A 17,594-nucleotide genomic window follows, 5' to 3' on the forward strand; every position below is an offset into this window, starting at 1 on the left:
CACACCTATATCTCCATGCCATGTCACCAAAGCCAAACTGCCTTGCTGATTTACTGAGCTCCACCCTCCCATAGGCCAACCATGGATAAATTGAAGAAAAGTTTCTGAAGAAAACCAAACGTTTAATGATAAGTGGGTAGATTCATTTGCTTTTACTGCTAACGAACTTATGGGGTTTGCTGTTTAATGCATGCAGCCCTTTAGCACTGACTTTGACTCTTCAGGAAGGTGTTCTCCTATTCAAAATATATGAAAGGAGTCCTACTAGTTTATAATGTAAGATTAAAAATAGCAGTTTTTAGTGACTGAACAAGAGCTGCAGCTAAATCATAATGAAGATATACATAGCATTAAGGTAAAAAACGATATATGCAGTGTTATCTTCATTTTAGATGTCAAAAGGGTTTTGTGGCTCCCGGTGTTTTCTTTTGTGTGGGAAATGGGTCCAAATGGCTCTTTGAGTGTTAAAGGTTACCGACCCCTGCACTAGACCATGATCAACTCCGGACAGATGGTGGGACTCCTGTCCTGGCTCATGCATGTACTGGGCAGGTTGCCCTTGCCTGCTGGAGGAGCAGCCTGACTACTCCACCCCCTCACAGCCCAGAGGGTGCATGAGGCACACCATCTAAAGCCCTAGTCCAGTGATGGCCAACCTATGGCTCACGCCCCAGCAGCCATGCGCATATTCCGAAAGATTAAAGGTGCCAGGCAACCACATCACTCATTAGCTGCACAGCTCACTGAGCTTTTGCACGGCCAGTCAGTGAGCTGCCAGGGATTTGCTTGGACTGTGATTTTAGCAGAAGTAGGAAAGGTAGGAGATAAACTCAGGTAGGAAATACACTCAGATGCCTTTTTCAGGGCCAGCCAAAAGCTGGTGGTCAGTGGAACATTGCCCCCTTGTGCTGTCAGCAAATTCAGGTTTTATTGCAGTGTTGGCACTTTGCAATAAATTAGTGGGTTCTGAGTTGCAGTTTGGGGACTCGGTCTCTAAAAGGTTTGCCATCACTGCCCTAGTCCATGTGACTCTTCCTCCATGCAAAATGGGCCGCTGCCCCATAGGACATCTGTATGGAGAGTTTGATCTGCAGGATACTTGCAGACAGGAGGAGACTAGATCATTCCATCAGACAGCAGTGGCCCCAGCTCCTACGTAATCCCGGAACTCTTTCAGCAGCCATTTGGGACTGATCAGTGGAGCTGGATGACCAGCTCAAGTGCAGAGATTCTCGTCGGAGGGCAGGAAAGGCCCGAAGCACAGCTCCTAGATACATTTAGGATTAAGCAGCAAAAGGGCAGTTCTACAAGCTCACACAGTCAGTAGTTGGTGCCACCCTGCCTGCAAGACAGCAACACAGCAAACATCACCATGCTTTTCCAAACAAGACTCTTCATTGTCAGCATCCGGTTTAAGAGGCCTTGAGTAATTTCCTTCTGCAAGCAATCGCTCCATTGTGACCATGTGCTCTAATTTTGGACAAGAAGCTTAGCTCTGGCATTCATGCTGTACTTCTATAATGTGGCATAGTTTATATCTGAAGGGGGAAATCCCTTATGGTGAAAAGAGAGGAGAAAGATCTGGGCAGGAAACAGAGAGCTTGTTTTTGTAGCCTTTGGGTTGAAGGCTTATGAAGAATATTTTGCTAGTGCACAATGCATTATTCAAACTTTTATGTAACAGAAAACTGTGAGATGTAGTAGAATTTCCCCCATATATTTCCCCAAGATGATCAACCCAGCTTGTGGTTTACTAGTTATATAATAGAGATCGAATGCTAAGCAGAAAGATTAATGCTTTCCCAATCTGTTCTTTCCCTTGCCTAGTTACTGCTTGTTCCTTGGAGAGTGCTAAACCTGTTGGACTCAGCACATTAATTGAACAAGAAAAAACCATATGCCAAGTGGCGTTTAATTACAAGTCAAATTGAACACAAGCTGTTGGCTTCTCGTAATACAGAGCATATTATGCACCAATAGGTTTGCATCAAAAAAAGTATTTGGGAATATGTTCGCCTCTGCTTTCCTACCTGGAACCATCTTGCAGTACTGAAATAGTACAGAGAAACAAGTACACTCAAACTGCTCTTCATAAAAAAGTGGAGAGGGGCTTGTGGTGACATGCCATCAAGTCATCTCCATCTTATGGTAACCTATGAATGAAAAGTCACCAGAATGGACAGCCCTGCCCGGCTCTTGGAAGCTCAAGGCTTCCTTTATGGAATTGATCACTCTCATACTTGGTCTTTCCCTTCTCCTTATGCACTGGACTTTCTCCAGCATGATTGTCTTCTGCAGTGTGTCTTGTCTTCTCATAATGTGCCCAAGTACAACAGCTTCAGCTTCATCGTTTTTACTTCCAGGGCAAGTTCTGCCTTGATTTGCTCTTCCATCGATATCTCAGAACAACATATCATTACACCTCTATACCACCCAGTAGCTGAAGCTAAAGAGCAAGCAAGAGGCACTTGCAGTTGATATGAATCCGTATCAACTCTACGCTGCTGTGCATAGATTGTGGTCAAGATGCACCAGCTCTGGCAGCTGCGCACTGGGGTCCTGCAGCCACTGCCAGAAAACCCCGAAGAGCCTGCGCTCACCAAGGGCGAAGAGGCCTGTTTGCCTCCCTGTGGAAGGAGGAAAGGGTTGGGGCAGGAAGAAGGGGAAAAAGCAACACTCACTCTTACATGATGGCCAAGTAGGATGAACTTTGCTGTGGAAATTTACAAGAAAAGACCTCTCTTCTCCATTCAGTGAGGAGGAGCAGGCAAACGGCTTTGTACTGCATCAGCCCCTTGGTCTATCCAACCCGGTCCCCAAATGTTGTTGGACTGCAGCTCCCTGCAAGCTCCACCCAGCACAGCTGAGTTAAAATGGGCCCTGCAGCCCAATGGCATCCAGAGGGCCACACATACCCCATCTCTGATCTCGCCCCCAGCAGCTGGCAGCAGTTCTCCAGGGTTTGGGGCAGGGTATTTTTCTAGCCCCCTGTGAGAGTGAACCTGGGGCAAAGCGGGCATTTGCCGTGGAGTGCAGGGGGCTTGCCTGTGGTCCCAAAATCCCCGTCACGACTGGAGATGTGCTGCACTGCCTGCCCAGAAGAGCAACTGCAGTGTCTCCCGAAGGCAAGCAGCTCGTGGGCCACATGCACCAGTGCTGGCTTTGAGAACTGGTTTTAGCAGAGTGGTATCAGAAAGCCTTTTAGGAGGACTTCCTAAAATCATGAAGCAGAGACAGCTTTGGAAATTCCTCAGAAAGCTTCCTCAGGCTTGATGTTTTCTTTGGTGGGGGCTTTTTTAAAGAACAGAGGTGAGAAGATGTTGGGGAAGCCATGTTGTGCCCTCCAGATGTTCTAGACGAGAACTCCCACCATCCCAAGCCAGTATGGCCAATGGTTGAGGATCATGGGTTCTGCCATCCAAAGTGATTGAGATGGATTGAGTTGGGGAAGGCCCTCTTGTAGTGATGATTCAGAGGGCTCTTTGCTGATGGTTTATCCTGGTTTGGGCCTCATGTAAAAAAGGACTGCTCATAGTGAGGCATTCCCCAAGAAAAAGTGCACCGTTACCAATTCAAATTTAATTTATTTTAGGTCATCCTGCTATAATGCAAATAAAAAAAGGAGGCAGGGCAGCAGCAGCATTATGCAGCGATTATCACAATCAGCTTTAATTCTTCGACTATACAGTAAACAAAGCCTGAGGTTGGAAACCAAAACTATAGCTCTCTAGTAAAGGCATTTTATAAATCCACTAGTACAGTGACATATATATTTCTGGTTACATATACATTTTAGCACCACTTTTATGCAGCTATTTTCATACATTAAAAAAAATACTGTTAGGAGAGACAGGGCTTCAACGCGTCTTCAAGAATGGCAGAATTTTCTGCTGCAGCTGCGCATGTGAAGCTCCCCGTGCAGCTCAGTGGCGCGCCTCTGCTGGCTCTGAACCTGCCTGTGCACGATGCTCATGGTCAAGGGAGGCTCAAAAGGTAGTGGCAAGAAAGGACAGGGCCTTCTCAGTGGGAGCCCCCCAAATGTGGAACAAAATCCCCAGTGAGGCCCACCATGCTCACCTTTATGGGCCTAGGCACCTTCCTCTGCTCTCAGGCATTTGGCAGCATATGACAGGTTTTCAGCCAGATCAAGGGATAGTCTTTGGGGGGTGAGTTTGTGCATCTACTCTGCTCATTTATCTCTAGCAGAACTGATTTAATTTGATGCATAATGGAGTACTTTTCATTAAAAAAAATCCTTTGTACACTACCCATGGCTATTGGGAGGTATAGAAATGTAACGACTGGAATGAGATACCCATAGAAAGGGTCATCAGCTGCGTGCCAGTCAATCCTCTTTAAATGAGTATATTAGCCTTCCTCTGACCCAGTGCCCTGTGGCCGTGCTCCACTACAGGTCCCAGCTTCCCCAGCCAGCACAGCCAATGGCCATGTTGGCTAGGGGAGAAGAGAGCTGTAGTCCTGCTGGGGCTCAGGCAGGGGAAGACTGCATTAAGCTCATGTTAAAAGCTTATTTATGAAACAGAGAACATAGACTGGTGCTTTCCAGCAAACAACAGAATATTCTGCAAGAAATGCCAACATATTCAGCACAGTATTAAGTCATCAGATTCTTTAAGGCACATTTCAAGTTGTGCTATACAATTCTTTGAGGATAATACAGTGGTGTTAACAGTACTTTCATTACATAAAGAGCTGTAGCCAAAAACAACCCCCCCACACAAAAAAAAAAAAAAATCTAGCAAAAATTCTAACTAAACCAGGCCAATGGAAGGAAGACTCTCTAATTGAAAACAGGTTTCCAACCCAAACACTCACTGATAAATGGGACAATTTTCTGCTTGCTTTACTCAGAAGCAGGTTCTGCTCTATGCAGTGCAGCTTAATCCATGGTAAACACACAGCAGGACAGCCTTACAATAAGATTTTCTCCACCCACCCCCCCCACTTTACATGAAAGCTACGGACTGTCGGGGCCCTTGCCCCCCCCCCCCCCCCGACCTGGATGAGGCAATGTGCACACAGATGGATGCTGCAGGAGCGGTTCCTCTTTTTGTGAGGTGCAGCTCTCAAGTCCTCTTGGAAGCCGGTACAGTTGCTATGAATGATCAGAAACCTCTTCCTAGCAGCTGCATCTGTGGACGAGTGAAGCAAGAAAACCCTTTCCCCCAAATTCTCTGCGCATCACAACTGTAGGGCAGCCAGGGCTCCTATGGCCAATGTCGGGGGCAATGGGATGACCAGGAACGCAGATGGACACTCGCCCCCCACAGCTTCCACGTCCCCTCCAACCTTGACTGCAATCCTCATAGCTGCTGATGGGAGGCCCTTCCCAGCAAGAATATGCTGCTGCGAGCTGTCCGTGCAGCAAGGCAAACTATTTTTGGGTGGCCTCGCCTTAAAAGGGCTGTTAGACCCTGCTTGTTTGACACGCCTTGCTCCCGATGGAAATGAAACTGCATGGATGGGGCTGCTGCTAGGGCCTGACCCAGCCGCCTGAGTGAATGGCTTTTCCTCGGGGGCAGCAGGGCTATGGGGACAGTCCTGAGGAGCACTCAGCTTCAAAACACTGCCACTGCATCACTGTGCAATGCAGATAGATCAGAAAAGGCAGGGGGCTGTTGCAGAGGGCCAGGATTTGTACCTCCCTCAGGCCCTCCAGCATGGCCCGAGGACTCGGGAAGGGTCAGCGAGGTCTGAACCCTTCTTGCCACTGCAGAGTGCGCCTTGAGCCAAGCGCCATGTTAGGGGACACCTCATCCACAAGGCCAGCCCCATCCCTGGGGGGCAGCAGGGCTTGGGAGGCAGCAGCAGGACTCTGGAAGAGGGAGCTGTGTGGCGGAGGGCTGGCTGGCTGGCTGGCTGGCTGGCTGGCTGCCTGCAGGTGAGCCAGTGGGGGCTGCTCCTGCTTTGGCATCTGTACCGGGAGGGCTACCATCTTGTCCTCGGGAAGAAAAATGGCTTGGAGCGGCTTGGGCATGCGCATGATGTAGGAGCGGAGGAGGTTCACTATGCGATGGATTGGCTCCATCAAGGACGCCACGAACTTGAGTTCAAAAGAGCTGAGCGGGGCTGTGAAGGACAGGAGATTTTAGAAGGCATACATTCATGCAAAGAGTTGCCCTAAGTTGGAGGCCACTTGACAGCATGCAGCAACGATACAAAGTAGTGGCCTTGTAGAGAGTTCAGCTAGGGATCCATCTTGCCGAACAGCATCTATAGCAGGTGTGCAGGGAATAAAGCAGTTGGCTCATCCCAGTTCAGACGGGATCTAGCCCCCGTCTAGCCCAGGGAGCAGGGCCTCTTTCAACCTGAAGGCAAAACCCCCTTTCAGAAATGCTTTGGAGGCTGTATTCCAGGGCAGGCAGGACCAAAAGCAGAACAGAGGTCGCCAAACCACTACAGTTCAGCTTTAAGCTCTTATTGCCAACAAATAAGCCCTTGCAAGAGGCATTTCCACACTTCACGATGGGCAGGAAACAGCACAAAAGCTGGCAAGCCACCAAGCGATCCATGGTGAGGCGAGGGGTCTGTTGCCACCTGGGGGACTGTGCTGGGATCGATTTGACCCCCGGGCTGAGGTTTCACACCCCGATCTAGCTCCACTTTGTCTATTCCTTTGCTACTTCTCCTACACTGCATCATTTTGGACCCCTTCCCACTGTCCCTCTACAACAGCCTTCTCTAACCTGGTGCTCTTCTAGGTGTGTTGAGGTATGGTCTCACCATCCCCACACAGCATGGGTTTTGGCTGGCTGGGGATAGTGGGAGTTGTACCACAACACATCTGGAGGGTGTCAGAAGCAGGGAGAGATTGCTGTGCATGATGGACATTGCTGGAACATTTTGGTAGCCTTATTTAAGAAAGCCAAGTGGAAATGGATTGCCACCAGTTCATGGCAGCTCTGGGCATCTTAAGGATTCCTTCACAGGAGATGTTTCTCCTGTCTGAGGGTGTCTCAGCCTTACAGAATTGCTCATGCTGTGTTCCCTTAAGTATGGTTTTGCCCGAAATATCACTGGGGAAGGGCATGGGATGCACACAGATGTGCATGCAGGCGCCTGACAAGGAACTACATCTAATCCTTCCTTGCTACAAAGCCAGATAGCAAAGGTATGGTTCTCCGGACACTAGTGGACTATGACTTCATCAGACTTAGACTGCACAGCCAATGGTGAAGGATTATGGGAGATGCAGTAAAACAACCCCTGGAGGACCACTTTCCTCAACCCCATTGTACCTATAGCATACCTATTTGCAAGCAGGTGTTTGTTGCCTTCCCCTTTTAGGTGTTTAGGTGTACCCCTCTATAAAGGGTGAAGAAATCAGGAAATGGGGAGCATCTCTCATTTCCCTCTTGTTCAGAAATATCTAAGGGTATCATGCACAAAGTGGACCATCATAAGAGGATACTGGACCGGGGAAAAGAGAACCAACAATGTTCAAGCTCATCTGAATGTCCAAAATCACTTCAAAGCTCATTTGGCTCGCCCCCATTTTCACCCTGAACCTGCTTGTCAGCTTATCGAAAAGGGGAAAGTCCATACTTCCTCCTGCCCCGAACTAAAGAATAAAAATACCATTGTTGTTGTTTTTTTAAGTCATGTGCATTTTAAGGTACACTTGTATTAAAAAACACACATTTTTCAAATAAGATTGCAAATTTGAGTATTTGTAAACATATCATTTAAAAATGCTCATGCCCATATTTGGGATTGTGAACAGAAAGAGAATTCCCATACATATCCAAGCAAGAATGCCTGGTTTCTTTTCTGGATAACAGAGCTAGGTGCTTGCATCGCCAAGCAAATGTTTAACAACATTTTGTGGTGTTACCCAGAAGTGAGAATAAAGCTGTGATTCAGTTCTTTCTTGTCCTGTCACTTTTTCTCTCCCCCCCCCCACCCCCGCTGCCTCCACACACGCAGGCTCTGGAAAAACTGTCTCACATAAGGCAATTAGGTTTTGGCAATTGGTTTTTAGTGTGGCGTCCAAGCCCACAGAGAGCCACAAGCAGTGCCACTTAACTCTTGATCAAGGTGAGAAATTCCTCCCGGGTTTTTGGATCTTCCCGCAGGACTCCAAGCATGGCGCTGGTGATGGTTTTGCTGCTCATTTTCTGAACTCCCCTCATGATCATGCACATGTGCCTGGTGAGAACATTCAAAGGGAGTATTTAAAAGTCAGCAGAAGAGGCTAATAATGTGCACACTAAAGTAGCAGCCATACTGCAAACTGCAGGGCAGTGTCTGCTGATCATTATTTCTAACATGTTGCTTTAGTTATCGATTCTAGAACTGAACCTTTCCAGACTAAAAAGATTTAGGCTAATTTAATGTCCCCCCCTCCCACCACAATATTTTTTTTTCTAAAAAAGGGCACCTATATTGAGAAATTTCCTTCAGTGCCTCCTTTAAAATGCAATTCTGTACATATCTGCTTAGCACTAAGCCCACCCAAGAAGGGAAACCTAGGAGGAATTTTCAGCCAAATCCCACCCCCACCCCAAGCCTCCACAACACAGAATGAAATGGAACATCTTGGCTTACACTTAACTGCAAGTCAAAAGTGCTCTTCTGCAAATGGAAGCAAAGCCATCATATCAGTATGAGGGTGTTAGATGGGTTGGCCCAGGTTAATACTGCAAGACTATGTGGGTGCTTTGTAGACATAAATCCTGTTAAGTTCAGTGGGGTCTGTTTCCAGGAATGTGTGTATTGTAGTCTTGGCAAACAGAATTCACTTTCCACTGAAATCTGTGCAACAAGGCAATTGTGACTTTGCTGAAGTTCCACTGACTATGAGAACAAAAGTTTGTGTCCAATGGAGTGTCCCACAGAAAGCTCCATGACTGAGCGAATGGGAGCTGTTTGTCAACCATTCCCTCCAACGCGGTCCCTGTGGCCACCCCCCAGATATGCTCCGGACTGCCAAAGGGCCCTTCTGACTGGTGTGAGAGGTCCAGCAGAGCCTGCAACTGGGGAAGGAAATCATGAAGAATCCCCCTCCCTGATAGAAGCCTCCAAAGGGTCAAGGGGTCTTCTGTCAGGGGAGGGACACCAGCTGTACTCAACTGAGTTAGGTGACAATCCTCTGTTCCCTGGGGAGATGGTAGAGACTAGATTTCTCTCTCCAAAGGCAAAGAGAAATGCCTGCCTTTGGAAGGTAAGATCCAACCTCAGCAGCAATGTCCCGCCTTAGGCTTTGAGGCCCTTGCTGCGCCAGTGTTGAGCCACCAAGGATGGTATCAGAAAAGGGGGTGGGATCCAAAAGCATGCTGTGGGCAGACTGGCGGATGTTTTGGGAGTTGTACCAAGTCTTCCCAGCTACACTGATAGGATCGCTCTGCCCACTTGCTAACATATGTTGGCTCGGCCATGGAGCCAACTGGGTGACCTTGGGCCAGTCACAGACTCTCAGCCCAACCCACCTCACAGGGTTGTTCTTGTGGGGATAAGATGGAGGAGGAGATGTGAGCTGCCTTGAGCCCTTTGCAGGAAAAAGGCAGGATATAAATCCGAAAAAAAATAAAATATGTAAGCCTCACTGAACTTAGCAGGAGCTGGTCTGCAGAGGACTGCCCTGGAGCCTACATTCAGCCATGTCTGTACTTTCATGCGTTGCTTGCAAGAGCTTTTCAACAATAACCATGCGAAGCCTCTCCAGAATCGGAATGGGGAGGGCAAAGACAAAACGGGCTAAACTGATACGGACTGACTGACTTACGATGCTTCTATGACTACAGCCACTCCAATAGGTTGCAGAGCTTCTGTCACTGCCAGGGCAATCTGTTTGGTAAGTCGCTCCTGGACTGGAAAAAGAATGGGTCTTTGTGCAAAAAGATATACTTTGAACCAGCTGGCAAAGTCAATTCAGCACTCGTATCAGGGATAAAGAAGGCAATTCAGATCTGGGTAAGTCTGGGCTGAAAGCTGTCGGGTGAATTTGGGGAGCTTTTCAGGCAAAGCAAAGGTGTAAGTCTGCCTCCCCTCTGGCACATTTTGGGCAGTTCCCCGCAGCCTCTAGATGTGTCAGACTACAACTTCCTTCACCCCCAGAAAGCTTGTATGATGAGAACTGTAGTTTAATGCAGATGGAGGGTCTCCAACTCGGGAAGATGGATTTGGGGTGTGGGAAGCAAAGACTCTCACTTCCTCCCCACTTGATCTTCCCAGCCGACGTCTGCAATGCTGAATTTCCCTTGAATGCCCTGAAAAAACTTGCTGGGAAGGCGCTGTGGCAGCCCAAGGGGCCTTCTGGTGGCAAACATGGTAGCCTTCATTGGCCCCTGACTATTTGAATTCCCTGGCAACAACCCTGAGTCGTCATGTAGCATCATGTCAGAGTACTCCAAGGAAACTCAACACCCTAAAGAGCCACCGCTGAGTTTTATGATGCCACCTTCACACACACGAAGGAGCCCTTTCCTTGCAAGGAGACCACCCTCTGGGTTTCAGGATGTCCACGGTCTCCTTCCTAATAAAGCAGAACGCTAAGGGGAGGGATCAGCACCAAGAAACAACAGGAAGCCTATTCTGAGGGAGGGCAAATTCAGGACTGACTAAATTGTCGATGCAGCCGAGAAGCAGCAAGAAAAGTGAATCAGGCTGAAGGTCTGGGCCTCTCTTTTTAATGATACTGCACAGTTGCAGGAGCATCGGATCGGGCAAAGGTAGCTTTCGTGTTGGCGGGATCTACCATGGGGTTGGTTTTTTACTAGAACTACAAGGTTCACTGATTGGCACCAGGGGCAAAATAGTGGATCAAGTTTATGGGGCATGTGGTCCATTTGATGAGAGAATCCTGAGGTCTACTAGCCAAAACTAAGGGTGAAAGAAGGGCTCAGGGTGGTAAATGCAGAACGGAGGGACAAAGTTCATTTCTCAGCCTAATACCCATCACTTCCAGAACTGATTGCCTTCCAGATGTCTTGGATTGCAATTCCCATAATTCTCATCAAGCACTGGCCATATTGACTAGGAATGACAGGGGCTGTAGTCCAAACTACCTGAAAGACAGCAAGTCAATGAATGCTGATCTACAGATTTAGCATTTGTTCTCTGCATGCTTTCACCATAAAAGACTTGGGGAGCGATCCAATGTATGTTTAGACAGGAAAAAGTCCTACAACTCCAGCCAGCCATGTCCCTGTAAAGTGATTCTTTTCCCACAGTGCCCAAAACTGTTGCCCTACAGCAGCACTCCCCATCTGGTGTCCCCACCCAGATGCTTTGGACTACAACTCCAAGCATTCCTGGTCACTGACTGGTTCTAATGGCAGCTGATGTCCAGATCTTCTGCAAAGCAGAAAGCTGGGGGAATCTGTTGTAGAAATGACTCCCAGAGGAGCAATTGGGAGTCAAAAATGGCCCATAACAAGCAAGCAGAAGGGATACAAACCTTGAAGTCTTCGGCTAAATATCTCAACAATTCTGGATGGAGAAAAGATGGGTACAGAAAGAAAAAGATCAGTTATGTATGTATGTATGTATGTAAGTATGCATGCATTTTCTTTTTGTATTTCCCAAAGGCTGAGGCACTCTGGGTGTTTAACAAACAATAAAATTAAACAAACATTAAAAAGACACACACAAACATGAATTTAAAAGAATAAAACCATGATAGCCATTACAATTGCTATGAATCAGCACAGAAGTATAGCAGCAGTACAAAATAAAATGGAATATATAAAACCAAAGTTTAATAGTTAAACTATTAAAATACTGGGAAAATAAAAAGGCCTTCACCTGGTGCCAAAAAGATAGGCACCAGGCATACTTCCTTGAGAACCTCATTCCAAAACTGGGGAGCTACAACCAAAAAGGCCCTCCTCCTGGTAGCCACCCACCTCATTTCTGTTGAAATGTAGCATTACAAAAATCAGTTGCCTAGCAAAGTAGAATAAGGAACATGCACACATTTGCTGCGTGGGGTGAGCTTGTTCACAAGCAACCCCAAGCTGCAGTTAAAAACCCTTTCCCTCTGGGATGGGGGACAATGTTGTTCAACTGCAACTCCCATCATCCCTCACCATTGGCTATGCTAGCTAGGGCTGATGGGACCTGCAGTCCAACATTTGGAGGGCTGCACGTTTGCAATCCCTGCATTACTTCATCAACATCCATTTAAAGAAGTGCTATAACTGTGCTACATGGAGCCCTGCGTTTCTCAGGGAACTGGACATGGTGGCCTTACTGGCCCCTTTCAGCTCTACTGTCCTATGAGCTCCTTCCTGTTTTCATTCCCCCAGGCTCCTCCCAGCAAGGAACTGCCATTGAGTTCTCCAGAATCCTCTGTAATCACACTGTCATCTCTGTGCTACTTGATGTAACGGAATGTGGACATGGCTAAGGCAGCACGCAGCACCAATTCACTTCGCTTTGCTCCATCAGGCTGCTGCAAAACACAGGGGAATGGCGCCCCGTAACCTTGCCCTGAGGCCCCAGTGGAAGAGCAGGAGACAAGTGGGATCGGTGCCATCCTACCATCTGCATAAACATCCCAGTGGATATACAGGGTTGTGTCCCAAGAGGAAATCTAACCTCTGGTCTTATAGAACAAATGCATGCCCAGTGATGGACATAAAGGAGAGGTATCCTGGGTCAGATCAAAGGTCCATCTAGTCCAGCAACTTGTTACACTGAAGCCAACTAGATGCCTCTGAGAAGCCCACAGGTAGGGCATGAGGGCAACTGCACCCTCCTGCCCATGTTCCCCAGCAAGTATGATTTGGAGGCAAACTGCTTTGGATGCTGGAGGAAGCATCCAACCATCAGCCACTGACAGCCTTAACCTCCATGAACTTCTCTAACCTCCTTTTCCCACCTTTCCTTTGAGCCAGCCAGCAGTATATTTTGTGGCAGTGAGATTCATAAACAAATTAGAAAAAGGTGAAGCAAATAATAAGAACCTTGCAAGTTTGCTTAAGCCAACCACTTTCTTCCTTGGTAAGTATCCAATGTGCACCTGCAGGTAGGAGCAAGAAATGACGGATGATTAATATCCATGTACGACACTGAGAGTCACACGATGGACTTCATCTCACTGCACCCTGATTTATCCTGCATATTCATGTTGCACAAATTGGCTTTCCCATCACACTCACTGGATCCTTCCCTATGCTTACGTTTCCCAACTGTGTGAATGGGAAGCTGAATGTATAACCAGATCCTCTCTGCAAGATCCAATTCCACATTAATCTCATCACAGGAGGACCTGTAGGAACAAAACCATTTTATGAATCATCCTTCCCCAACCTCTTTTCCTCCAGCTGTGCTGGATGGCAACTCCCATCATTCCCAGTCAGGACAAAAGCAAGACTGACTGGCTAGGAGTTGCTGTTCATCACTTCTAGGGGATACCAGGTTGTAGTTCTAGCCATGAAAGCACAGTTCTGAGGTCTACCTAACACCCAGTTTGTTTCAAAGAGACTTAAGAATTTGCAGTGGCTTTGGCATTGCAGTGCATTATGGGTTTTGGTTACATCAGCCTGTCTAATTGGATTCCTAAAGAGAACGACAATGATAACCCTTTCTCAAAATATTTGGGAATACTTAAAGGACCCTGGATGCCCCACCTAAAATTAGGTTCTCAATCAAGAGTGCATCTCCTTCATCTATTCTAGAGTAGCAATGAAAACGTATTTGAAAGGTTTGTTTTGATGCACTGTATTATCTATATATCTACTGTCTAAACCAGATGCTTTGGACTATAATTACCACATCACCAATCAACATGGTCATGCTGTCTAGAGAAGATGGTAGTTAAAACTATACACATCCAGAGGTCATCATGCTGGGGAAGGCTAGTCTACCCTGATGGACAGAGCTTCCCAGAGTTTTAGGCAGGTATCTTTCCAAAACCTACCTGTAAATGACTGGGCCTGAAGCTGGGGCATTCGGCAGGCAAAACATGAACTCTGCCACTGAGCTACATTTCTTTCCACCTGGTGCCCTTCTGCTTGGAGGATGGAGCACAAAGGGCCCTTCACCCAGTAGGATGGAAAGGTATTTCAGTACAAGCAGCTAGAATATGCCCATCTATACTCCTGAGATTGGGAGAAGATGATCCATGGCTGGTGGGGAATTTCCAGGCTCAAAGAAGTTTGACGGGAGAGAATCATCCTATATCTGCACCCCATTCACTCAGGCTGAAGAAGCAGACCACCCCATCTTAGACTATTAAGTGTCAGCCAATCAATACCTTGCCAAAGAAAGGTACCAAATGATGTTCACAAAGGGAGAACATATCTATGTCCTTCACAATCACCATCTCATCATGGTCCTCATCAAAAACCGCTTCATTGAGTATTTCTGAAAAGACAAAATGGAAACAATTCATAGAAGGGGGGTGCAAGGGAAACATTTTGTGCACAAGTTTTTTGTGTTAAAAGGACCACATGGATAGTAAGGAGGATTTTCAAGACACAAAAAATTCTCAACTTTGCCTGAGCTATGCATAGAACTGCCCCCCCCCCCCCGGGCCCATTTCCAGTGGGTATTGAATGAGAGCATTACAGAAATAATTTTGTAACAAGATGGTGATTTAAAAGGATTTCCATTCAGCTTGTCCCAAATCTGGGCAGCAATTAAAGAAAAGAAACAAGAAGCTGATTACCAGAGATGAATATGAACTGAAATGAAAAATAGTTAGAAGAATTTATGTTTGCTATGTTACAAGAGGGCCAATGGTTAAGCACAGAAAGCAGTTAAGGTGATATTGCTTGCTGTATTCCATCATATTACCTATGTTATCAGGTGATAGCAGTCAGTATGCAACCAAAAAAACCCAACAGATTTTACATCTGTCCCTGTTATGTTACTATCTACTGCAGGGAAGTCAATACTTTTGCTTGCTTCCTTAGCCAACAGTGTCAATTTCATCCTTCGTCAGCCTTCCCTATCCTAGTGCCCTCTAAATGTGCTGGACTTCAGCTCCCATCATCCACAGCCAGTCATGCCAAAAGTGGGGGGCTTTTCCTGAACCATCTCCTTTTGCCAAATTGTGAGGGGGAGGGGGAGTTGCTCCAAAAGGTTGATAAGCGTCTGCCTGCTGGGGACCCAGAAAGCCTTACTCTTACTCCCTGTGGCTTCAGTCAGCTGACATCATCACATGGCCAATCTGATTGGCAGCAAAGCCAATGTCATCACATCCATAAGTTGACTAGTATCTGGAAATACCCAGGAAAAACTGTGGCAATGAAGGAGTAGCAGCAGCAGAGGAAAAGGAAGCCAATGGAAGTAATCAGGAACAAAAACACAATTGTACAAGCTTGTACTCTTTCAGGAACTAGTTCTGCCCCTCCAAAACTAGTATATTTACTCCAGAAACATAGTGGTGCATTTGCCACAGTCCTATTCATTTACACAGAAATGATACTTAAAAAGCATCCAATGAATTAATGGCTGAAAAGGATGCACACCAAGACCAAGTGTATTAATAAAATAAAATGCACCACTTTTTTCTTGCAAGGTTCTTCCCGTGGCAAGGATAATTAGGAAACTGTTTAACATTGTCACACTGATTAACAGTCCAATCCTTTTAACCTGAAACTAAGTTAACTCCCAGTAGGTTCAGCTGCAGCCTGTATCCATGCCTTCCAGTTAGCGCTTGAAAAATCTGTTTTAAGAAAGTGCTTCAGAACATCCAAGATCTAGCAGGATGGCCAGGTCACAAAAAACATTTCCAGGTCTCCATCAGGTAAGATGTTAGGAAAAGCAGCACTGGAAGGTTTACTTGGTGTTGAAGTCAGGATGTCTGTCCAGTCAGAGACACAAACTCCCAGCCACCTTTTAAATAAGATCTTTCCTGCCTTCGATCTAGAAAGCTCCTGCCTTGGCTTGGCCGAATAAAGGTTTGGAACTCACATGAGTCATAGAAAGTTTATTTTGCAAACCTTTCAAGGACAGCAGTGCTACAGGCGCAATTTTGGGGGAGGTATTTTTAAGGTCACGACGAAGGCAGTGGGGAGGGGAAGACTCACCTCCGACGGTTTCTTGGTAGCCTTTGGTGAGAAACTGGATGGCTTCGGCCGCCCGACGGGGAGTGCGGAGCAGCCCTTCCCTGGCGGGGTCCTCACCCAGCCCCTGCAGGATGGAGACGTAGGCGGACTCCAGCGCGGGCAGCCCGTCCCCGCCTTGCCCGCCGGCGTCCCGCTCCCGCCTGCACCTGTCCTCCGGCTGCGGGCGGAGGAGCTGCTTGCCCAGCGCCTGCCGACGCGTCTCGCCCTCGCCGCTGCTCTGCAGCTCGCCCAAGTCCTTCCAGAGGCGGCCGGGGAGCAGCTCCCCGTTCCGGACGCACCGTGAAGCCCGCTGCGGGGGCTCCATCGCCGCGCACGTGCGACGGCAGCCCCGCGCGGGAGGCGCCCAAGCTGCGTGGGCGAGGAGGCTCCGCCTCGCGGGTGCCGCCCGAAGCGCTCTAGCGGAGCGGCCGGGGATCCGGAGGGAAGCGCGAAGAGCGGCCGCTTCGCCTGCCTCGCTCCCGCGGCCCGCCGCAGCGCGCACGTGGCGCTCCGGCCGGCGCTCGCTGCCCGCCTGGCTCGGAGGAGCTGGCGGCTCGGTCCCGGCACGCGCTATTTATGGCGCGCTCGGCCGCGGCGCTCGGCCTCCCGGCGCCTCGGGGCGACGTCTTGAGACTGTCAGCTGCGCCGGCCGCACTGAGGCGCCCATTGTCACCTGGCGACCGCGAACCGCCCCCGCTCAGGCGCCCGTAATCGCAGGAAATAAGCTTGGGGCACGAGCGTGAGGAACCGCGCCAGCCGCACTCCGGGCGCGCAGCCCTCTGCTGGGACGCGGGGAAACCGCAAGGGCCGTGGGCTGGAGGAGGCCTTCCGAGGCGGCGAGCTACGCGAAGAGGCACTTGGGCTGCATTTTGACCCGAAGCCCTTTCGAGCAGTCGGTGACCCCATGCCTGGGGGGCTTCCTGTGGAGCTGTTCCCCATTTCTGGTTCAGAGGAGCTAGCCAGGGTGCTGAACGCCATCCCCAAAAGAGGTTCACCGCTATGGAGCACCGTGATGGCTCCGACAGGGCTCAAAAGAAAAGCTGCAATGCATGAGTAGTCCCCCAGCATGAGGAGTTCCCCCACCCCCAGCGGAGTCACCCCCGGCCTTCCCTGCGAATAGGTTCGTCCTATCTAAAGTTGAAATGAAGGAGGCTTAGGTTAGTCACCAGCTCAGTCCCATTCACTTATGTGGCTCTGCTCTAAGTAGGGCTGATATAGCACTTCTGGGTGATGGACAGGATGACCGGACCTACCCATCACCAAGCTGTGTGAGCTCAGGTGGGTGTGGCCATGCGCCCTGCCCACCTAAGGTATTTGCCACCTGACCCAGGGCAACCTGGCTCTGCTCCACATGCTTGCATGGTTAGAGCAGCCCCACATGCATCAAAGCCAAGCTGCCCATTGCAAGCTCTTAGGCCAACACTTGCCCCAGCATGGCCAGCTACCACCCCGTCCCACAATGGGGGAAGGAGGATGGGAAAGTGAGAAGCCACAGAGTCCCCTTTGCCTTTCTGCGGAAGAAGTAAGGGGGCTCAGGTGCTTGCTACTGCCCTGTGTGTTTCCACCACAGTGTGA

General features: G+C 48.5%; 1 protein-coding gene across 1 annotated transcript; it reads right to left on the reverse strand.

The window, feature by feature from the left end:
- Positions 1 to 7,604: 7,604 nt before the first annotated feature.
- Positions 7,605 to 16,344, reverse strand: LOC123022871 (GTP cyclohydrolase 1-like). Its single transcript, XM_044428968.1, has 6 exons — positions 16,002 to 16,344; positions 14,222 to 14,331; positions 12,930 to 12,985; positions 11,420 to 11,451; positions 9,746 to 9,830; positions 7,605 to 8,169 (listed from the first exon to the last, which is right to left on the reverse strand). The coding sequence occupies exons 1-6, from the start codon at positions 16,342 to 16,344 to the stop codon at positions 8,043 to 8,045; spliced, it is 753 nt and encodes a 250-aa protein (XP_044284903.1). The 3' UTR covers positions 7,605 to 8,042.
- Positions 16,345 to 17,594: the final 1,250 nt, after the last annotated feature.

The sequence above is a fragment of the Varanus komodoensis genome, unplaced genomic scaffold (assembly GCF_004798865.1).
Source record: "Varanus komodoensis strain SLA01 unplaced genomic scaffold, ASM479886v1 scaffold2, whole genome shotgun sequence".
Taxonomy (NCBI): Eukaryota; Metazoa; Chordata; class Lepidosauria; order Squamata; family Varanidae; genus Varanus; species Varanus komodoensis.